Source organism: Myotis nattereri, assembly GCF_964212035.1.
Source record: "Myotis nattereri genome assembly, chromosome: 3".
NCBI classification, from domain to species: Eukaryota; Metazoa; Chordata; class Mammalia; order Chiroptera; family Vespertilionidae; genus Myotis; species Myotis nattereri.
The window spans coordinates 199,520,891-199,544,426 of record NC_138077.1 but is presented as its reverse complement, the minus strand read 5'-3'; the positions used below and the strand labels follow the sequence as shown (position 1 = coordinate 199,544,426).

Sequence of the window (23,536 nt, the reverse complement as noted above, 5' to 3'; positions counted from 1 at the left end):
AGGGCACTTACCTTGGTTGCAGGCTCCTCCCCATCCTGGCCTTGGTTGGGGCTTGTGCAGGAGGCAACCAGTCAATGTGTTTTTCTCACATTGGTGTTTCTTTCTGTCTTTCCCTCTCTCCTTAAAAATCAGTGGAAAAAAATATTCTTGGGTGAGGATTAAAAAAAAAAGTCTATCTTCTTCCATAGTTAATTCCCAGCACATATAGGGCTAAGTAGGTGTTTATGAAATAACCATACTGTGTCGTGTGTGATTTTTTGTGTACATGTTTGTCTGTCCCAGATTCTCTGTGCTTGGCCAAGGAGTTTATGTGGATCTTATCTGGGTCTCAACAAACCTCCCTTGAGAGCCTCCACCCACAGTAAAGAAGTCTCACCTGGAACTGAGTGCTCACAGCCATCTGGTGGTCACCTGGGGAACTTCAGGTGTTGTCATTCCTGGTCAAATGTCACTTCTGGGGAGATGGTGGCACAGGCTAGCATGGGAAGGCACACTGGACTTGGTTACAGACAGCCCTGGCTTCAGACCCCAGCTCTGTCATTTACTTGTGATTGGAGCAAGACCTTCTGCTTCTATGGGCGTCACCTATGAAATTGGGAGGCAGGGTTGTTGTAAGCACTGGGCTCTGGTTTGGTACCTGGTAGGTGGGAAGGATTGGAGAGGCGTCGATGGTGGGGAGAAGCAAGGAGCCAGAGCTGAGGAGGAGAGCGAGAGAAGGGCTGCCTTTCTATCCAGACGGCAGATCTTTGGAGAAGAGAGACCTGGTTGGCACTGATGGCCTCAGTTAGCCTGTTGGCATGGTGGCAGTTTTGGAGCATGGAAGGGATTCACTTGAGTCTCTTGGATCCTAAGGTTAGAAATATCACTGCACTCTTTTCCTCCCTGGCTGCCTGAGGCTCAACCTCTCCCGTGAATGACACAGTAACTCCCTGGATCAGGAAGTACTGGCTAATCAACTACATCGTCATTGATATCCTTCCCTCTGGGAAGGCAGTGGTAGCTAAGACAGAAATTTGGGACCAACTAGCCAGATTTCATCTTATATTTGGAGTCAGAACCCACTTTGGTGGTGGTAAAACAACTGGCTTTGACATTATTTGTGATTCCTTGAATGTAAAGAAAAATGAACCCAAACACAAGCTTGCAAGACACGACCTACAGAAGAAAAATACCCCAAGAAAACAGCGAATGGAATGCAAGAACAGAATGAAGAAGATCAGGGCTACAGGAAAGGCCAATACTGGTGCAAAAAGAAGGAGTAAAGATTCTTCAATGACTTAATCTGTGGTGGTTGTGCAAATTTTTCACGAGCTAATGAGTAAACTATGAATAAACAGCAACAATCACTGCCACTCAGAATAGCAGAAGAGAGTCTATAATACACACCTGTCTTGCCAGCCTCCCAGCACCTTTCACCTTTCTCTGAGACCAGCTGGACAGCTGTTGGGACCCAGCTCTGATGGGGGAGGAAGTGGAAACCTGAGTCCTGGGGTACTGATGCCTATAGTTCTCTCTCTCTGACACCCCCACCTTCCTTGACACCGTGGGTATTACTACTCCCTGTTTTCCTTCTCTTTTTCTAGATGTTGCTTTTTAGTTTAATTATCCAGTCAACAAAATGTCTGTTGGGCATCGACTACATGCCAGGCACTGTGGGAGAGTGCCGGCCCGGGACAGAGGTCGGGGAGCCTGCTGCGGAAGGAGTGACATGGGTGCAGAGACCTGAATGAAGAGAAGGGTTCTAGGCAGAGGGAACAGCCAGTGCAAAGGCCCAGGAACAGGAATATGTTCATCCACAGTCTGTGCCCTTAACGGGAGGTTCCCCGCGGCTCCTCACTCGCTGCTTCCTCCCCTAGGTGGTGTCATCTACCCCTCGACCTCGGTCACTACCTGCATTCCTCCTGGGTGTCCTCCTGCCAGGTATACCCTTGGTAGCCCACACAGCCGGTGCTGGCAACGTGCCAGGCCCTTCCCAACAATCCTACGAGGTAGATACTAACTTTATCCCTGTCTATTGACGAGAAAACAGACACAAAGAGTCTAAGCAGCTCATCCAAAGTCACACAACTAGGAAATGGAGGCTTTGGGGCTTGAGTCCAGCCTACCCTCCTGACCACCTCCATCTGCTAAGCACCCTCAACTCACAGTATCCAACCGGAGTGGTTATCTTTCCAGCCAGCCCTCTCCTCTTCCCATGTAGCCTGCCACTGGCCTACCACCTCCTCCCTCCTTCCCCACACTAACTGTGGGAACTGCGGTGGTGCGGTGGTGCGGGAGGAGTCCGGTGGGGCCTGGGATCTGGGTCTCTCTGGTATCCTCAAGCCCTAACCTGATTCCTCCCTCCTCCCCTATTCAGTGGGGCCTGGATGATTCCAATGACGACCAAAGCTAGAGACAACTGCTCTCCCCCAGGACTGGCCATAGTTGTCCCATCTGGAGAAATCTGGGACTAAGGACAGACAGCGTTGGGGAGGATGGGGCTCCTTCTCCATGCCCCCCGGCCAGGATGCCCGAGATGGGAGGTGGAGAGGGGCCTGTGCTGGGACTGAGCTGCCAGGTTTTCTGCTTCCAAGTTCTTCCTGGATCCCTCTCTCCAGCTGCTTCGGGGAAGCCCCCCCCCCTTACTCCCCCACATACACACTATGCTGCTGGCTTTTCAGATTCTTGAATAAATAATTCAGGTTTTGAAATCGTGCCAGACTCAGCCCTCCTGTGCTGTGAGGGTGCTGTCGAGCCGACACGAGTGAGGTCGCCCCGCCTCTTATCCCAGCCTCAGCATCATGAAGACCTGCCCTGGAAGCAACTTCCTGCCTGACCACTGTCAGCCCAGACCCTCTACCCTGTCCATCACCCCGGGCCCCTCGCCGCAGCCACCTGCTCTCGTCACCGGAGGACCCCACAGCCCTCCTCACTGAAGTAGCTTTGTCACCTCAGTACTCAGCACCCGTGACCGGGTCATGGTGACCCGAAGTTCCATCATCCCCTGAACACTGCATCCTCCCTGGCCGCTGCCTCTGCCACCTGGGATCTCTGCACCCCCTCATGCCACAGTCATCCCCACACTGTATGGTTGCCCTGGAGGCTTCCCTCGACGTCAGCATCCTCAGCCTCCATCCCCCAAGATCCTGTCCCCACGCTCATACCGTCACTGCCACCCACCTCCCCCCGAGGCTCCCTCGCGCTCCTGTCTCCGTCACCTCACCCGGGAGGCCATTGGACCCAGCACTCGGTCTCCACCACCTGGATTTCGTCAGACTTCCTCTGCCACCTGAGGGTCCCATCACCCCCCGGCCTTTCCGGGCCCCTTTCCGCAGCCCCCCCACCCCCGCAGCCCCTCTGATACGTTTCCAAGGCTCTCCCACCTGCGCCCCCAAACCCCCGGCCCGCAGAGGGCGCCGCGTCAAGGGCAGCGCGGGCCAAGCCGGGGGGCGGGGCCGCGGCCACGGCGCTTTTTATGAATGGGGGAGCGGGCGTGCGAGGCCTCATTAAGATGCCTCGCGACGCGCTCTGCGCCCGAGCGCGACGCGCCCATTGGTTCGCCGAGCCGCTGACGTCACCAAACCGGTGGCCGGGGGCGGGGCGGGGCGGGGTGACTCACGCCGCTGCTCCCGCGGCTGCGGGGGGCTTGTGGTCCCGTGGTCCGCTCACACCCTGCGCTGCCCAGACCCGACTGGAACCTTCCTGCGCGGCCCGGCCGCTCCTGGACCCGAGAGGTGAGTATCGGTCCCCGCCGCGGTCACCAGGCGTCCGGGAGGGCACGCAGGATGCTGGGGCGCTGGGGCGGCTGTCAGGCTCCCAGCAGCGGGCCAGGGTCGGAGGTCAAGACCTGGAACCCAGATTCTGGGCTAGCAGGTGGGACCCAGTGACCGGGTGCTGAGCGCCATCAGCATGGTGACCCGGCGGGGGGTGGTGAGCACTCCTACAAGGACCCGAGGCCCTGGGAACTGATGGTCATCTGAGGTTGGGCTGGCAGGAGGCGGCTGGACAGGACCTAGGAGTCTGGGCAGGAGGAGGTGTCTGACTTAGGGATCCAGACTTCCGGGCAGGAGGCGGAGTCAGGCCCCAGGTCCAGGTGTCTGGGCCGGAGGGGTCTGCCTCAGGAATCGGGCTTCCAGCAGGGGGTGTCTGTTCCAAAGACCCAGAAAGAAGGGTCCGGCCTGGGCAGAAATCTGGGCGGGTATGTGTGCGGGTAGAGCTGAGTTCCCAGGTGTTGTCACCCTAGGAGTGCAGGGTGGGGGCTGGCGAGAGCGTCACCGCACTCCCTAGGGGCGGGGCCTGGGGCTGGCTGTGCTGAGAATCTTGAGGGGTCTGGCAGCCTCAGAAACTGAGCGTCATCCTCCCTGATGGGGGGGGAGCAGAGCTGCCTTCAGTCTTGAGATGTGTCTCCCTCCCCCAGTGCTGCCTTCCCCAGCATCTCCGGGATCTTACAAGCTCCCTCTACTTGTGGCAGTCCTTCATCTGCTTGAGCTCTAGTCACACACGTGGAAGGAAGAGGCCTGCAGGACCCAGGGAGTTGGAAGGGAGATGAAGATACTCGGACAGGAATCCCCAGGAAAAGATACCTGTGCTGGCCTGGGAACATGGGAGGGGACTAGGGTATCCTGGAAGGAATCCTGGGGCATGAGTGTGGGGACAAGACATTGGGACCAGCTAAGCATCTTGTGGAGAGACGCCCACCAAGTATCCAGAGAGGCACCTCAGCTCCTGTAGACCCCCCTACCCAGCACCTAACCCTGCCAATTTCTCACAGGGCCTTTCTCCTACAGGTACCAAGATGTGGGGTGCAGGCAGCCCCCTGGCGTGGCTCTCCGCTGGCCCAGGCAACGTGAACGTGAGCAGCATGGGATTAGCAGAGGGGCCCACAGGCCCAGCCGCACCGTTGCCCTCACCCAGGGCTTGGGATGTGGTGCTGTGCATCTCAGGCACCCTGGTGTCCTGCGAGAACGCGCTGGTGGTGGCCATCATCGTGGGCACTCCCGCCTTCCGTGCCCCCATGTTCCTGCTCGTGGGCAGCCTCGCCATTGCAGACCTGCTGGCAGGCCTGGGACTGGTCCTGCACTTTGCTGCTGTCTTCTGCATTGGCTCAGCTGAGATGAGCCTGGTGCTGGTTGGCGTCCTGGCAATGGCCTTTACCGCCAGCATTGGCAGCCTACTGGCCATCACTGTAGATCGCTACCTTTCTCTGTACAATGCCCTCACCTACTACTCAGAGACAACGATGACTCGGACCTATGTGATGCTGGCCCTAGTGTGGGGGGGTGCGCTGGGCATGGGGCTGCTGCCTGTGCTGGCTTGGAACTGCTTGGATACCCCAACCATGTGCGGCGTGGTATATCCACTCTCCAAGAACCATCTGGTGGTCCTGGCCGTTGCCTTCTTCATGGTGTTTGGCATCATGCTGCAGCTCTATGCCCAGATCTGCCGCATCGTCTGCCGCCATGCCCAGCAGATTGCCCTTCAGCGGCACCTGCTGCCTGCCTCCCACTATGTGGCCACCCGCAAGGGCATTGCCACACTGGCCGTGGTGCTTGGCACCTTTGCCGCCTGCTGGCTGCCCTTCACCGTCTACTGCCTGCTGGGCGATGCCCACTCCCCATCTCTCTACACCTATCTCACCCTGCTCCCTGCCACCTATAACTCCATGATCAACCCCATCATCTATGCCTTCCGCAACCAGGATGTGCAGAAGGTACTGTGGGCCATCTGCTGCTGCTGTTCCTCTTCCAAGATTCCCTTCCGGTCCCGTTCCCCCAGCGATGTCTAGTCGCAGACTGGTGACCCTTCACCCTGATCACTACAGAATTCCGGAATGTGAGGTCCTCCAGGGTTTTGTTCCAACCCCCAGCTTCACACCCCCAAGACCCAGCTAGTTCTGGAGTTCTAGGACACGGGGTGTTTCACAGGATTCTGTTCAGATCTCTGCAGGGCCCAGCTGGCTCCATGGTTCTAGAATGTTCAGATGGTCAGGGTTCCCCTCAGAAAAGTCCACAGCCCAGCTGGCTTGGAGTTCCAGAATGCTGCTGGGTGCTGTACAGTGCCATTTCAGGTCCCTGGGCTCCCCCCTCCCTTGACCTTGATCATGTCACTTTACTTTTGAGTTTCTGAGCTAGAGTCAGAGATTTAGCCACTCAGTTGCCTAGCTAGGAGAAAGAGAAAAAGATTTATCTCTATATATGTGTGTGCACATACAAAGAGAATATCTAGTATTTATTTATTTATGAATTTATTTATGGGTATAAGGGGGAAAAAGAGACCAACACCTTGAAATCCAGGCCATACCAGGGTACTCCCGGTCCCCACACCCCCATTTCTGACCTCAGTTCCTAGAGGGGGGGGGGAAGGGAGAAAGAGAAACCATGTATTTTGTTATTATTTTCGCTTATTTTTTATTGAAGAGATCATATAAACCAGAACCTTCTCCCCAGGCCCGCCCCTCTGGGGTTTGTGAGGGGAACACACCAGCCTCTGGTTTTTTATTTTTTTAAGAAGCCATCACCTGAGCAACCGAGAATTCCTCTGCGCTGGGGGCCTGCTGCCCTCTGGTGGCGGTTTGGGGAAAACCAGCCTGGCCAAGCAGCCAGGATAAAACGTGGCAACCCCAACTCCACTCTAGCCTGGTGTCCAGCGCCACAGCCGAGGCCTGGGAGCCAGGCCTCACTTTGAGGTGCCCTAGAGGAGGCAGGATGCGAGCCAACACCTGACCCTCTCTGCCAATCTGGGTATGGCCCCCAGGGCATTCCCTAGTCCTGTCCCTGACCCGACCCTCAATAAAAACTGATTTTGTAATAAATATTGCTGTCTGTGTGCGTAGGGAATGGAGCGGGGCCTGATGGGAGAAACCATGGGAAGGGAAGATTAACCCACACCTGGTGCCTGTTGGGGGACATAGGAAGCTGGAGACCCAGGGTGGAGTGTGGCTGGCAGGTGACACAGGTGACACTCCCACCCCAGGATGCTAATCTGATGGGCCCCTCTGCTCAGGCCCAGGTACTACCAGACAAGGATCCCACCTCCCTGGGGGACAGGAACCAGGATGCTGGAAGCTTCTTGGGTTGAGGATACCTCCCCCCCCCCCCATCCCTGCCCACATTAGCTTTTGTTTGGGGCTTTAGCACGAAGTATATACTCAAAGCTGTTACTTTCCTTAGCATCAACCCACTCTAATGGTGGGTGTATACTGTGGGCTAGGCACTTGCTGAGTGTACTGCATGCGTTACCCCATGTATGCCTAACAAGCATCCCAGGACACAGGTAACGTCGTCTCCATTTTACAGATGAGAAAAATGAGGATGAGGGGGACTGGTGAACGGGCCACGGGAGCATGTTTCTAGGACTTGTGCCTTATCTACTGGCCTCTCCCCGCCTCTCCTTCCAAGCCCGGGGCCTAGGACATTCTGGAGCCTGACTGGTGTTGGGGTTCATTCTGAGCCAGTGGCCACATTTGGGAGGTAGTTGGGTGGGGTCTTGAAATTCTGGAGCTGGGACTGCTTCTTTTTTATGCAAAGGTGAGCGATGGTAAGCATGTGCGTGTACCCTTGGGTGCATTTGAAGACTAAGTGTGCAGGGCCCTGAGTTAAGGGGTTTGGAACCAGAAACAGTGTGTTCACCAGGAAAGGGCAAAAGCCAGTGTGAGGTGTGGCTGAAGAGGAAGCTCTGACTAGCGCACCTCCCAGCCCCCTGGGCCAAAGCCTGGAGATGGGGCCCTCAGAGCATCCTGCCCACCCCTTCATTGTACAGCTGGGGAGTCTGAGGCCCGAAGAGGAACAGCCGTTTGCTCAAACTCACACAGGAGAGTGGTGTGGGGAAGGGCCTCGGCCGGACTCCCCATGCTCCACAGAAGCCCCTACCAAGGCCCAGAAGCAGAGCGACCAGTGCCCATCCCACCCTGGGCGGGCGTGGTCCTTGGCTTCCCCGTCCCAGCTTCTGGCTGCAGGCTCCAGCAGGGCTTAATGCTGGCCAGCCTCCCATCTGGGAAGGCCTGTGGTGGGTCCCCATCCCGTGGACCCCCGTCTGTCTGGGTGTGGTGTGTAGATAGGAGGTATTTCTGGGGCCGGCATCTGGAGTCTCTGCCCTGGGTCCTGGGCCCACCCTGAGGGGTGTCAGAACCTGCCTCCAGGCTGAAGCCTGTGTGCCCATGTGATGGCTCCTCTCTCCTCAGATTCTTCAGATGCATCTCCGGATCTCCCCGTGCACCCACCTCCAGGAAGCCTCCCTGGCTAAGCCCTGTAACTGTGACGTGCTTTATACAACACACCTTGCTGCACTTCTCGCCCCCCTTGTGGGGATGGGGGCTCCTGGAGGCAAGGCTGTGCGTTCCCCCTCCAGCTGAGGGTCCCTGAGAGAAGGGGCATGTCTGCCTCTCAAGCTGAAGCCTTCTATGTCTCTTTCAGCCTCAGACTCATCTGGTGCACAGCCTGGGGCTGCTCAAGACCCCATGCCTGTGTGTGTGTGTGTGTGTGTGTGTGTGTGTGTGTGTTGGGGGTGGGTAGCCAAGACTTCCAGCCTGTCTGCCTCTGCCAGTTTTCCAACCCCACCCAGCTACAGAGGTCTGGGAGGGAGCTGGGCCCCCTGGACTGGGGGAAGCAAGGGTTGGGGCCCAGAGCCATGCCTTCCTGCTGGGGTGGGCCCTGGGCTGGAGGTGGGGCCCATCTCTCCCCTTTCTCCCGGGGGGAGAGGGGGGCAGCCTGAGTGCTGAGCCCCTGCTGGGGCCATGACCGCTTCTCCCTGCAATAAGTGAGGAGACAGCAGCTATTAATATAAGATGAGTTCACGGGCTCACAGCTTCTGCAGGCAGGAAAACAGGCTCCCGGGGCTGGGGGCTGCGGCAAGTCTGTCTGTCAGATTCTCCTCTGGAACCTGGAGCCCTCCAGCCCCCATAGCACAGCTCCCTACGTGCTGAGACCTTTGTGTACACAGGCACTTGCACACAGGCCCACACGGTGGTCCAGGCCGCTAGCTGTTCAGAGAATACACACATGCATACTCACCCAGACATGCAAGTATAACCAGATTATCTGCACACTGGTACACACATCTGCACACAGATATATCATTGCACACATGTATACAGACCATGTCAACTTCATGTGCACATGGTTGCATGTAGGAACACCCACTTACCTTTGCATACATGTGTATACACACAGACACAGACTTATCCTTGTATACATGTGTGCACATGGGTCTGAATGTGCAGTCCCAGACCCATCTGCACACCCACATATGTAGACATGGAACTGTACCTGTAGCAGATAATGTCCATAGCCATGTACACACATTTGCATACAGGACCACGTTGAATGAAGGCCAGCACCTGCCCTTTTGCACACAGTGTAGCCAGTTGCACAGGCTCCCCGCTGCTATCGGTGCTCAGCAATCATGAATTCACAGGCAGGCCCTTGGTTTCCAGCACCATGGAGCTGAGCTGGTTCAGCTTCCCCTCCCTGCCTCTCCCCTCCTCCAGCCTGACAGGCAGCGGCAGCTCCTGGCAGCTCCTGCCAACCCCAATGCCTGCCTTCTGGCTTCCCACCCCCCGGGGGTCCCCAGATCCCTGATTAACCCCCTCGCTAATTGGCCACCAGCCCCTTGACTTTGCTGCAGGCCTTCTCAGGAGCTGGGAGCAAGAGGCTGCAAATTGGCTAGGCAGGATGGGTCTGGGGAATAGAGTGCAGGAGCAGGGTGAGGGTGCTGTAAGCCCAGTGCCTGACTGCAGCCAGGCGGGGCACCCCCTACACCAGGGCGAGGGGAACACCAACATCGTGTTTTCTTGTGAGGGCCCTCCTCTGATTCACATATATACAGTCCTATGAAGCCATCCCTTCCTGCACATTTACACACTCACCAGTCGTGTGCATGGACATGCCTCACCCTCTTCTTCACACAAATGAATGTGAACATGTGCACATACCCAAGTACACTCATGAACAAACCCAGTACGCATGCAAGCAAAATCTGACATGTACATAAATGCGCCTGCCAGATATCCTGAGACCATTTATATGTACATCAAAACACACTTCGAGTCCTGGCCAGGTAGCTCAGTTGGTTAGAGCATCGTCCCACTACACCAAGGTTGCGGGTTCAATCCCTGGTCAGGGCACATACAAGAATCAACCAATGAATGCATTAATAAGTGGAACAACAATTCGATGTTTCTCTTTTTGTTTCTCTTCCTCTCTCTCTCAAATCAATCAATAAACTTAAAAAAACACACACACTTTACCTAAACACACAAATGCAGTCACATGTACAGGCTTGCAAACACATACATACTACACATGCCTATGAATGTTCTCCTAAGTATGTTTGCAGGCATGCACGACCACACACCTACATGTGTGAGTGCACACTGTGGAGCCCAGGCACGCATGTGCACCCCACTCACATGCATGTAAATACCTGAACAAGCTACACGTGACCACAGCATAGGGAGGAACTCCTGTTGCCTGCCCTGGCTCTGCAGAGGGAAGGGAAGGTTAAGGTTGGTGCAGTCTGCTGGTGGGGTGGGGAGTGGTGGAACCCACCCACGTTCCAAGTTGCCTGGCAGAGCTTCTGGCTTTAGCCTCTGTCGCTCCTGTCTCGTTGGCGCTGAGACAAGGCCACAGAGTATTCTACTCTGTTGTAGGCAACCTGGGGCATTGGAAAAAAGAGTTTCTGTCTCCATGCTTGATACCAACTTGCTGTGTGACTTTGGGCAAGTTGCCGTGCCTCTCTGTGCATCATTTTCTCAACTGCAAAATAGGAATAAAAAGCTTTGTGTTGGTAACCCTCCCAGGACTCGTCTGAGGAGACCAAGGGGTCATGTTTATGGATGTGCTTTACTCAGGCACACACGTCTAGGGAGGTGTTCATTCCGAAGATGATGAGATGCCAGAATGGAAGGGCTTGCCTCTGTCATCATGGTCAGCTCCTCACTGACTAGGTGAGGCCCACCTCGTGTGGCTCAGTGGTTGAGTGTCGATATATAAACCAGGACATCATGGTTTGACTCCTGGTCAGGACGCATACTGATTAATAATGCTCTCTGATCTTTCTTTTTTTTTCTCTTTTCCCCTTCCCTTTCCTTCCTTTCCTTCCTTCCCTTCCTTCCTTCCTTCCTTCCTTCCTTCCTTCCTTCCTTCCTTCCTTCCTTCCTTCCTTCCTTCCTTCCCTCCCTCCCTCCCTCCCTCCCTCCCTCCCTCCCAGAAAGGGAGAGAGAGACATCAGTGATGAGAGCATCATTGACCGACTGCCTCCTGCACGCCCCACACCGGGGACCAAGCCTGCAACTCAGGCATGTGTTCTGACCGGGAATCAAACCGTGACCTTTTGTTTTGGTTCATAGGTCAATGCTCAACCACTGAGCCACACCAGCTGGGTTCATTGATGTTTCTATCTCTTTCTCCCTCTCCCTGCCTCTATGAAATCATTATATCTATATATCTACATATCTATGTCTCTCTCTCTCTATCTATCTATCTATATCTATATCTATATATCTATATAAACAGGCGAGGCCCAGAGAGGGAGAGCAAGGTGGGAGCCTACAGACCTGTTGACTGCAGCCAGCACGTCTGCTCCTCTCTATGTTTGAGAATGTGTGTGCAGTTGCAGAACTCCTGACAGCGCGGTACTGACAACTCAACCACATGGTTTCTTTTTGCCCTCCAGCTTCAGAACCCCCTCTAGACACCCTCATCTCCTGGGACTGAGCACCTGAAAATGCTCTCCACCTTGTGATCTCGGGGGGAACTAGCTGACAACCACCCCCAGAATTTACAGGAAATAGAGCCAGATTGCCCTGGCCACTGGGTGGCCAGGAGGGGGCAGTGAGGAACTGGCAGTGAGAAGGGAGGGGTGGCTCCCAAGCACGTTGTGAGGTTTGCCTGCGATTTTGTGTATTCCTCTAACTGTGTGCGGATGTCTTTGTTTACACAAGAGCAGGGCTCTGTGGGTGTGCCAGTGTCCCTGTGCCCACTGACGTGTGTAGGTACCTCTTTGTGTGTGTACATCTGAATGTGCATGAACGTGTGCATCTGAACAGGTGTGTGTGCCCCTACTAAGTCGGGTGTGTCTGTGGGAAGCCCCATCCGAAACCCAGGGAGTTTTGGGGGCAGGTATTTCCAACTCTGAAGGTCTACAACAGCTAGAACCTCAGTCTAGCTCCCTTGATTTCAAAGCAAAAAGCAAAACTAACCATTACCTGTCAAACTGGCACCAGGAAGTGGACAGACAAAAAGGGAAACCCTTTAACATGCCCCTTATGACACCGAAGACCGGGGGTCTAGCTGCAGATTCTGAACCCTGTTAAGTTGCACGGTGGACAGAGCGCCAGCTCGGAACGGTGGCCGTTCCCGGCCAGTTATGTGATCTTAGCAAACTCGCGTTACCCCTTTGGACCTGTTTTTCTCATGTGCAATTTGGGGGACCCTTGCCTCCTAAGGTTGAAACAAAATGTCTGCCGTCTGGGGCAGGTCGTAGGCGCTCGGTAAATGCTCCTGTTCTCAGGATCAGCCCCCGGGGAAGCGACGTGCAGAGGGACAGCTCCAGTGGAGAGGCCGGAATGGAAGCTCGGACCTCTGGCTTCCAGACCACATTCCTTCCCTCCAACTCCCCAGCAAGGGCGGCTCCCACACCATTTTGTCTTCTCCCAGGGCAGGCGTCTGGCTGCCTGTCAGTCACCAGCCTTGGGAAGCCAAGTGCTGACTAAACACAGGCCTGAGCAGGAGGGTGGAGCGAGGGCCTCCACAGGGGCGAGCGGCTCCCACGCCCCCTCCCCTGGACCCCCACCTTCAGCAATGAGCTGAGTGGCTGGCGCAGCAGTTGCTGACAATTCAAGACTCCTGCCCCTTCTCCTGGGACGCCAGTGGGTGATTCCCCGAAGCGCAGGCATGACCAGCCATCAACCCTGCTCCCGCCCCTCTGCTGCTGGGCCCGGAACTGGGTGTCTGTTCCTAAGTCACCCCCAGGGACAGTTGACCACAGCAGCTGTGCTCGGAACAACCACAACCGTTGCTTCCTGGGCAGGTCATTTTTTGGGTCAGAATATACACCCAGCCCCCTCGCCTGGGAGAGGGGCGTGCAGCAGCCTAAACCTTTTATCAGATTCCACTGTAAATTGTTCTATTTAAGGTAAGTTGCTTGGGTCTGAGAAACAGACAAGATGCCGGCCAGATGTTGGGAGGCGGCATCAGCATTCAGCCTGTGCTCCTCTCCTGCTGCAGCACGGGGCTGCCAGCAGCTCGTCTCCCCTGGTCCCAGCACACTCCCTTCAGCTAGCTGAGGGGGCCTGGGGACCTGGGTTTTCTGCCTTCATCCCCACCTCCCACAGGGTGCACCACCACATCCTGGGCCTGCTGGCCCCCTCCCACCCCCCCCACCCCCCGCACGCGCGCGTGCACACACTGGACCTCCCTTGGGAGCTGGCTCTGTGTTGCCCCCTTCTAACCACTTCTCCCATTAAGCACAAACACACACACACACCAGAGGTGGCCGAGTGGCTACAAAGACTTTATCAAATTATTTAAAACATTGGCATTTACGTATTCGCGTGTATACAGTTACATGGAATCTTCAGGTCACTGGAGAGCTAATGTACACACATGAGCCTGGCAGGGAAGCAAACGAGGCCAGACTTGGAGCCACAGGGCTTTAAGGTACTGGACACCCTTCTACGGCCCTGAGAGCAGTCGGGCAAAGGGAAAGGGTCACGTAGGGGTTTGGCTTAACCCCACAGCTCAGATCTCTAACCGAAGCTCCTTTTCCATCCTCGGAGGGGAGCGGGGGAAAGGGACCCATTTCAGGCTGTATCCCCACTACATATGTGCTCACTCCCTAAGATCTTGATGTGGAACACACACCCAAGAATCCATTGGTCCAGGTCCTTCTAAATGTTTACATCAGAGAAAAGAAGGCACTTTTATGGTCACTCTCCTACAGGTACATCATTCTAGACAAAGTACAAATTGGTTAGTTTCTCAAGTGAGTTAACTGAAAGTCAATACAATAACATTGTTCCCTATGATCCATTGAGGCACAGCCCCAGGTGCATCTCTGGGCAACACCTGGTCCCCAGGTCAGCTAGAGCCCAGTAGAGCTCAAAGCCCGATGCCCGATGCCCCGAGGAAGCCCTGGCCTTGGGGCAGTGCCCCACCCCCAGGCCCTGAGCCAGGGGAGGGGGCTGCAGCGGGAGGCACGGGGAGAGCAGAGCGGGGACACGGTGGGAATGCTTAAGCAGAGGGTCACCAAAGCCAAGAGACCTCAATCTGTCCAAGCCGGCGCTGCAGAGCCAGAAGCTTGGCGCCACGGGAAGAGATTTCACATTAGCCTGACAACACCGCGCGGCTCTGCGGTGACATTGGCCAGGTCGTTTCTGAGGGCGCTCGAGCTCCTGGAGGCAAGCTGAGCTTGGGCCTGCTGTTCTGAGCTTCGAGGGACAAGAGCCTGCCCCCTCCCCCAGGCGGCTCCTTTGGAATGTACTCATCTCACCACCTGGGTAAAGCCACCAATCACTTCTGACACTGCCTGACGGTCAGAAGCTGGGCCCCTGGGCCCCAGGAATGGGGGCAGGTTCCCTGAGCCGACCAGAAAGGAAGGTGGTTTCTTGGCCTCAGCACTTAAGAGTCCTTATGGGCCATTGTTCCATACCCTGACCAGCCTGGGCCCAGTTTAAATAATCACTAAACTTTGCATTCCACAATTACAGGATTCTAAAGACACATGATTACCTGCATAGGGTCCTTCATCATTTTAAAGGGCTCTGGGTTTAAAGCAGCATTTTTGGGGGTGTACCAATGAGTAAGTAGAGCCCAGCTGACTGGGTCCTAGCCCACCCCTCCCCCCATCTCCCACCCCCCCAGCCGAGGAAGCCGGCTGCTACAAAGCACAGAGCTTGGCTGCATAGATTTTAATGAGAACGTCAGGCAGAGCTATGCTGTTGCTCTCCGGGACTTGCAGATCATTACCAAACCAGCTGTAGGATGAGAACACAGCACATCGAAACCCTAGGAGGTCACTGAGCTAATGATCTAATCCTACCTTCCACAGGCAGTGCCCCTCCCCACCTCCTCCTGCCCCCAGACCTTTCCACAGCGGACTGTCCGTTCCAGAGCCAGGCCAACACCACCCCCTTCAAGGTCAGAGCAGAACGATAGCGAGTGGCACTGACTCCCCCTTTTTCCGGAAGGAGGGGGATGGGAGTAATTTAGTCAAAGCCATTAGGCCCAAACCCTGGCCTGGCCAGGCCCCAGGACTCCTATTTGGGAGAACCACTGCCCTCCGCCTGCCTCTCCCCGACTCCTGGCTGCAGCGGGGACACCTTCAACAGCCATTTCAGGGTTCTGAAGAATGTACCTTCAGCTTCCAAGTGCAAGGTGGGAAGCGAGGCAGGGGCACACACACAGCCTGGCATGCTCAGCACTAGCCAGGTGCTGGCCCTGTGCCAGAGACACTGACCTGGGGGAGGGGGAGGGGCACTCGGAGGAGCCCCAGGAGGAGGGCATGCTGGCCCTACAGGCCCGAGTTCAAGGAAAAGAGGCAGAGGGGGCGCATTCAGCCGGGCACAGCGCGGTACCCATGATTACACACTCTCCTCAAGCCGGAGGGTTTATGAGGGCTTTGGCAATTACTACAACCATTTGCTGTGCGGGGTACAGACAGATCCTGTTTCTCTTTGTTTCAGGGCTCTGAAAGCAGAAGCCAGGAGAAGCCGGTTTCAGCATAAGAGGCTACACAATAGTTGGGGCAGAAGAGAAGAAACCTCATTGCTGGCCAAAGCTGACCAGTTTTTTCTGAATAATAGCACCTGTGTATTAGCTCTGGGAAAAGGGGGAGGAAGGGCGGGAACATCACTGTGTAGTGAGGGGAGCTGGAAACAAGACCTACAGTCCCTGTGTTTTCAGCCTTCCTCAGGGCTGCCAGGCCCCCCAGGCAGCTACCTGCCACGGCTGCCAGCCTGAGGGACTGAAGTTTCTACCTTTGGCAGAAATTGGGGAAATAAAAGGGGGAGGAGTTGAAGAGGAATTGAAAACAGCACCTGTCAAAGCTGCCCACCCCCTCCCTTCTCTCACTACCTCTAGTCCCCCAATCGGGCAGCTCCCAAGGCCAGTTGGCTGGTAGATAGATAGCAAAGAGGAAGCAAAGAATTACGAGAGGCCACAAGGGTCTGAGCAGCACTGAGGGCGGGGCACAGGCCTCGAGCCCTCCTGCTGGGACCCCCCCTTATGGTGAGGTCGGAAGCAGCAGAGCTGAGGATCCTCTGCTCAGGCTCCAGCAGGTGCCCACTATTTGGTCCCAGAAAGCACAGTGACCTGGAATCAGAAACCCTGGGCTCCAGCCCTGTTACGATCCAACTGCGCGACCTTGAGCAAGTCACTTCCCATCTGTAGGCTTCAGCATCACTAAGAGGGTAGGGCCCAAGGCGTGTCCCGTTCCTCCAGCTCTGCAGTTCCCGGTCTCTAAGCTTGGCTCCTGACATCCCTGGGTCAGGGCTAGTTTGGTCATGGGTACTAGAGGTCAGAGCTGGGCTTGGTGCCCAGAGGCACCTGGTGACAACGGAGAGGCATGTAAAGGAAACCCGAACACCACACTCAGGAGACGGGCCTGGGAGGGAGGCAGACACCTCAGTCTCCACAAAGGCATCATTTCTGGGCAGAGGGGTTGAGACCTTCTTTAGGGGCTTGATGGCTCCTGGAATAAAGGGGATCCAGATACAGAAAGAGCTTAGCAAACGGCAGCCGCGCCCTGCTGATCGGGGCAGAAGGGTGCAGCAGTCTGGCTGCTGGGCACGCAGCCTGCCGACCTCCCAGGGCATGGGCAAGGGCCAGCTGTGTCCATGCAGGCTTTAGGACCACGAAGTGGCTGGCATTATTCGAAGTAGCTGAGGGCCAGGATTTAGGGAGACCACAGTGGAAAATGGCTCCTAGGGAAAGGCACCAACTCCAATTTACACCCACTCAAAGGGATCAGCTTTGGGGTTTTCCCTTCTCTTCAATATGAAGGGAAGAGAGAACATCTCAGCTACTGGCCCCCTCAGGGGCCCCATGGGGCCTGACTGTGGGAGGTGGGAAACACATGTTGATTTGGAGGAAGCACATGGATATATCTTTGGTAGCTTCAGGGAAGGCTTTGGCCCTTGAAATTATTTTTCCCCTCCCCCTTTTCCCCTGGGACTGCTGGGGTAGGCGTCACAAAAGGCAGGTAAGAAGAAAAGAGAAGAGGTAGGCAGAGGCAGAAAGAGCTAATCCGACCAGTCGTCCTCATCAAACTCAGAGGAGTCATCTTCTGAGTCACTGTACTCCACAGCAATGCGGCGCGACAGGATGGTGGCCACGTCATTGCCCACCACGTCCCGCTTCTCCTGTTCCTGCTGCTCCTCCACCCTGCGCAGCTGGAAGCCTGGTGGGAGAGACAGGAGGTTAAGGTGAGTCGGTCTCAGAATCGATCCGGGAATGAGAAAGGGGGCACGGCCATTGGCTGGTGGAATACGGGAAAGGACAGTGAAAAAGAAGGATCCTCTTGGAAAGGAGGAAGCAAGAAAAAAATGAAGGTGAAGGTTTATGACATGGTGGCCCTGGTGCCGTAGGTGTCTCTGAACAGAAGCCTGCCCCCTTCCCCACCGTCGCTCTCAGGCTGGTGAGGAGGCTACTCCTCAGGAGGGGGACTGGCCGCCCCCCACCTAGGAGCACACAGTCTGCCCGATTCATCAGTTACCGCAGAGCTCAGCTGCCCTAGGCTGTCTCCTCTAGACAATCCTTCAGTTCCTGGGGGATCCCAAGCAGAAGAAACCTCTAGCCCCGTGGTATCAAACCTGGCCTCTGACAAAGAGAATAAATGCTCCATGAGGGAGGGGAAGGAGGGGAGAGATGGTGACAGAGAGGGAGGAGGAGAGGAAAAAGGGGGAGAGGGCAATGGGTGAGAAAGAGGGAAAGAGAGTACGCAGGAAGGATACAAAAGGCAAAAAGGTGAAGGACAAGGAATGACTGAGTTCTGCTGAACAAGAACCTTCAAGATGTGATTCTTGTTCTCTGGGCTACAAAATGGATGCAAACACACACAAAGCACACATTTTCAAGACGTTCAAAGATCCCAGGTTAAGAATTCTTTACGTTAAACCAGGGTGGGAAGAAATCTAAATCCCCCTATTTTTAGGGTGAGACTTTCTTCAGGCTGATCCTAGGCCTGGGTCCCATCTCTCCCCATCCAATGAAAGCTACTCCCGGGAAGGGCGCAAACCCCTCACCCACCCTCAGCCAGCCGTCCCAGCTGCAGAAAGACAGCGCTTCCTGTCCTGGACCCACCACTGGATTTACCTTGGCGGATGGCCGAAAGCAGGTCGCTGCGGGCGTCGCTCACAGGAGGCAAGGAGGACTTGGACTTGGGTGTATCAGAAAGTGGTGGTGGTGGGGGGGCAGGCTGGCCATCTGCACCCCCATAAAAGAGAGGAGGTGGCCCAGGAGGAGGAGGAGGAGGGGGAGGAGGGGGTGCTCCTCCTGTTGATTGGGATAAGGGAAGTGGTGGCAGGGTCGGGTAGTCAGCTGCCGGCGGTGGGGGAGGAGGGGGAGGGGCAGCAAAATCGGGGTGAGGTGGGAAAGAGGGTGGTGAAGGTGGCGGTGGGGTCACTGGGGACCCAAGTGCTCCAGGTGGAGGTGGGGGAGGGACGTTTATCATGGGAGGCGGAGGCGGAGGGGTCGAGGGTGGAGCATAGCCGGGTTTGAGGCCCAGTGGAGAGCCCAGGGGAGGAGCTGGTGGTGGGTGGCTTGGGCTGACCACACTGGATCTTTTGGGTCCAGCTAAGCCAGATGCCCTTTGGTTGTTGTCTGCTGCGTAGCTAAAAGGACAAAGAAAAAGACCCATCACTTTCAGATTGCAAATACTACCTACAGTTAAGCTATTCTATAAGCCTAGGTTTATTTTGGTTGATTATATCATTTCATTTTGGTTCAAATAGGAAAAAAAATGGAAATAGTCAGAACAGACCAATATCAAATGGGCAGTCTTGTAAAGCCATGAGCTTCCTTCCCATCAGCAGAGGAGTCTTAAGCAGAGAGAGAAACTACCTGGAAGAAGCAGACTCGGGATTCCTATACAGGTAAGGGCGAGCCAACATCACCTCTTGGCTCCCCTCAAACTTTCAGCTCTCTGAGAAAAGGCACTCTCCTGAACCCCCCGGAAAGGAACGGTCAGTCTAATCCCGGAGCCAGGCTACAAAGGCATGCAAGAAAGAACTGGAATAAAAATTCAACCACCACCCACCCACCCTCTGTTCCTCAGGTTAGTAACATTCACTAGATCTTGTGAGGGCAGGAACTCAAGCCAAGCTGACCAAACCCGAGTGGGGTGGGTTTAGGCAGTGGTACGTTCAGTTTTCATGTGTAAAAACCGGAGAAAGAATGGAGGGTCTGAGGGTCGGCAGAGACAGGAAATGGATGTGCCACCAAACTTAACCCAGGTTGCGAGAGGGTTAAGTGGCACCTCTCCTGGGTCTGGTATGCTCGGCTGCAGGCTCTCAGGCCATGGGTGAGGCTGAGGGCTTCTTTTCCACCTTTTGATTTGCCCTGTACCAACAGCTACTCCTTAGAAAAGCTACCATCTTGCCATTTACCACAGACCTTCAAGCCTTAGCTGCCTGCATCTGACAGGACAGCCGGCAGGAAGTGATTTGGGAGGCAGAGTTTGGGATTAGTGGTTTCAAGAGCCAAGAAGAAGGGGGCGGGGGTGGGATGCTTAGAGCATTTGCTTTAGGTTTCCATCTGAGGGGTCCTCAACATATCCAATCTCTGACTGAACAGTGTCAGAGGAGAAAAGTGTACCAGGCACCAGAAAGGGAAAAGTAACGGTGAGGAAACAAACCCGAACACTCCTCAGAGCCCTTGTCAGCCATGACTTGCTAACTCTTCCCCTGTATATCTGTGCCAGGGACACGGATGAATATCAAAATGAACAGATTTTAACTTTCATCTCTCTTTCCCTTTGTTTCATTCTTTCTGGAGAGTCTATCCAACAGTGAAATTAACCAGAAGCAACAGAAGAAAAAGGTGACTGTCTGTTAAGTTCCTAGATAACTGGGCAAGGTGTCATAAATAAGTATTTTATGGGCGGTACATTATACCACTTCAGTTCATGCGGAGTTAAAGCTAAGTAACATGCAAGGGTAAGTTTGGTGACTTCTATCTTTCCAGGTATAGGTGGTAGTAAAGAACACAGGCTCTGGAGTCATGCTTTCCAATCAGGTTGGACTCTGCCTCTTACTGGCTCAGTGATCTTAGGTAAGTTCATTGACCTCTCTGTGCCTTCTCATTTACTCATCTGTAAAATGGGTACCTGTCTCAAGAGGATTCTTGTGGGAATTTAGTAACATATATACTGTTTGGTATAATGCCTGGCACCTTACAAACACATAATACATGTTAATTATTTCTATTATCTAGACAGATTTTCCTGAACTTTAGTGTCCTGGCCTGGATTTGGAACTGTTATTTTGTTCTCGAGTTTTTAACCACCCAGAGTAGATGGAAAAGGTACCACCATTTACCTGAATTCTGCTGGCGGCGGAGGTAAGCTCTCCTCAGAGAAGGAAGAAGGTAGAGAAGTGGAGTCTGACTGTGGTGGTGGTGGGTAGTTGCTTGCATCCACATTTTCAATAGAGCCGATGCTACCATTCTGGTACACCAAGGCGGGTGGATACCTGACAATGAACCAACACGAAAACTGTCATTTAAAAAATCTGGCTGGTGTGGCTCACTTGGTTGGTCCTCGATCCACATCAATGCTTCTCTCTTCCGCCTCTTCCTTTTTCTCTCTCTAAAACTCAATTTTAAAACTTTTCTAAAAAGTCTAAGTGATACTCCCATTTTTAAAAAAGACCCCACCAAAATGCATTTGATACAAAAGTTATTAAGAGAAATAAAATAAGTATATTCCCCATATAGTTTGTTATACTGAAATTTTATTTTAGGACTAAATATTCCATTGTTACCATCTCCCAGGTATTTCTGCTGGGTTGTTTGTAGGAATGGGATTCAACCCAGATTATCAAAACCATGCTGTTCCTTTCTCAGTGTTGGGCTTGTCAAACCCAGCAGTTCTTTTAAATTCTCTCCCAAATGTTAGGAGCAGCCTATACCCAAATCCCCAAGTCTGTCTGTGGCAAAGGGCAAAGCCAAGCCCCAAGGCTAATGAGCTAGCTGTAAACACGTGACTGGCACACAGCCTGGTTTTGAGGTCGGCAAGCCTCTGCACTGCTCAAAGGCCAAGGAGGCATTTGACTGCAAAGCAAGCTGAGGACAAATCCAAGGTGTTGGTGGCTGTTAGACGTGGTCTCTCCGCCAGCACTCTTATCAATAACAAGATGAGCTGCCAATTAAAGTAGGATGCCAGGGCTTGCCTTATGAAAATCTGCCCCTCAGAGCACTGGGCTTTGGGTAAATTTGCTCTGGGTGAACAACAACAAACGTACAAACAAGCACAAAAACACCAAGCAGCAGCTAGCAAAATATGGCCTGCTGTGCTCCCCCTGCCCCATCTCCACAAAGAATGCTTCTAAAATAGACCTCAGAGAACCAGGAGGTCGCCCTTTGATTCCTGGTCAGGGCACATGCCTAGGTTGCAGGCTCCCCAGTAGGGGGCGTGCAGGAGGCAGCCGATCAATGATTCTCTCTCATCATTGAGGTTTCTCTCTCTGTTTCTCTCCCCGCCCCCCCCCCCCACTTTCCTTCCTCTCTCTCTAAAATAGAAAAAAATTATATATATTTATTTAAACAACAGAAATTTATTTCTAATAAAAAAAAAATAGACCCCAAGGAGAACAGAGTTGAAGGGAACTAACTGAATCAAATGATGCTCTGATATGGCCGAAACCGGTTTGGCTCAGTGGATAGAGCGTCGGCCTGCGGACTGAAAGGTCCCAGGTTCGATTCCGGTCAAGGGCATGTACCTGGGTTGCGGGCATATCCCCAGTAGGGGGTGTGCAGGAGGCGGCTGATCGATGTTTCTCTCTCATCGATGTTTCTAACTCTCTATCTCTCTCCCTTCCTCTCTGTAAAAAATCAATAAAATATATTTAAAAAAAAAAAATGATGCTCTGATATGAAAAATCCCCAAGGCCTGAGCCCTATAGGTTTGACACATCTCTTTATAGGTTCTCCAACAAGCATGTCCATGTAGACCAGCCGTGCAACCCAATTCCAAATCTGCTGAAGAACAGGGGAATGGGAGGCAAAGTCCTTGTTTTCACCAACCCCATTACACACACACACACACACACACACACACACACACACAGACAACAACGAACCCCAACCCCACAAAATAGTAGGCCTACTGCCCGGCTGGCATAGCTCAGTGGTTGAGCATCAACCTATGAACCAGGAGGTCACAGTTCGATTCTTGGTCGGGGCACATGCCTGGGTTGTGGACTCAATCTCCAGTGTGGGGTGTGCAGAAGGCAGCTGATTAATGATTCTCTCTCATCATTGATGTTTCTATCTCTCTCTCCCTCTCTCTCTGAAATCAATAAAAATATATATTTTTTAAAAATAGTAGGCATTGCCATAACCGGTTTGGCTCAGTGGATAGAGCATCGGCCTGTGGACTAAAGGGTCCCAGATTCGATTCTGGTCAAGGGCATGTACCTGGGTTGCGGGCACATCCCCAGTGGGGGGCGTGCAAGAGGCAGCTGAATTGATGTTTCTCTCTCATTGATGTTTCTAATTCTCTGTTCCTATCCCTCTCTTGTTCTCTCTGTAAAAAATCAATAAAATATATTAAAAAAATAAAAATAGTAGGCATATTCTGAACATGCAAGCTTCTGGCCTTAAGAGTCACTGAACCTATGACAAGGGCCTCTCTGAACAGGATGGGACATTACAGAATAAAATGGCCCTTTTACTGGGAGGTGAAGGTAATGGAGGACCCTCAGGGCTGATTTCCCTGTAGAGAGAAAGGTTCGTTTTTCCTCTCACCATCTTTATCACTCATTAAAACAAATCTCTTAATCCAGAAAGAACAAGTGTCAGAAGTGTCAAGATTTTTAAAAGTCAAAATTTTCATGGTAGAGTTATTTCTAAAAGCAAGAACAACTCAACTCTTCCCTTTTATCATTCTTAGACACCTGGCATGGGCTGGTATGATTCTCTGACAGTCAGGATGCAATGCATTTAGGGGAAAACCAGGGTGGCATTCACACCAAGCAGTTGTGGTGACTTGACTCTGAATGTCACACAGGTTGGGCACTAGGATAAGCATCAAACCAAGCTTTCAGACCATCCTTTTTTTCTGTTAGACCTCTAGTGTGCTTTGGTATTGGGAAATGGGGTCAGACTGACATCTACTATTTCTCCATGGAGATATATGGCCTCAATACTGGCTGAGCGACCTTTCCCACACTGTCTCTGAGACCTGCTTTCAGTCCCTTGGCCAACTTCTCTCCTGAGACTGACAAAGGCTGACTGAAAAGTTGCTTTGGTGATGTGCACGAATTCTCTGCTGGGCCTTCCCCATTCTTGTGAAAGGCCCGGCGCTCAGGCACCACCTTCAACTCAATGCTCTGGAGGAAAAGGGC

General features: G+C 53.6%; 2 protein-coding genes across 2 annotated transcripts in view; one reads left to right on the top strand and one right to left on the bottom strand.

Annotated features, from left to right (window-relative positions):
- Positions 1-4,774: 4,774 nt before the first annotated feature.
- On the top strand, positions 4,775-5,803 carry GPR3 (G protein-coupled receptor 3; the record flags this gene model as incomplete). The annotated part of the gene is made up of 1 exon (XM_081085309.1): positions 4,775-5,803. One exon carries the CDS (start codon positions 4,775-4,777, stop codon positions 5,762-5,764), a length of 990 nt encoding a protein of 329 aa, XP_080941435.1. The 3' UTR covers positions 5,765-5,803.
- Positions 5,804-13,475: 7,672 nt separating this feature from the next.
- The window catches only part of WASF2 (WASP family member 2), a 67,854-nt gene continuing 57,793 nt past the window's right edge, over positions 13,476-23,536 (bottom strand). The window contains exons 9-11 of the mRNA XM_081085698.1: positions 20,510-20,662; positions 18,288-18,805; positions 13,476-17,373 (exon numbers count right to left, since the gene is read on the bottom strand). Coding sequence (XP_080941824.1) covers positions 17,216-17,373; positions 18,288-18,805; positions 20,510-20,662 — 829 coding nt within the window. The 3' untranslated portion in view covers positions 13,476-17,215. The remainder of the gene's footprint in view (positions 17,374-18,287; positions 18,806-20,509; positions 20,663-23,536) is intronic.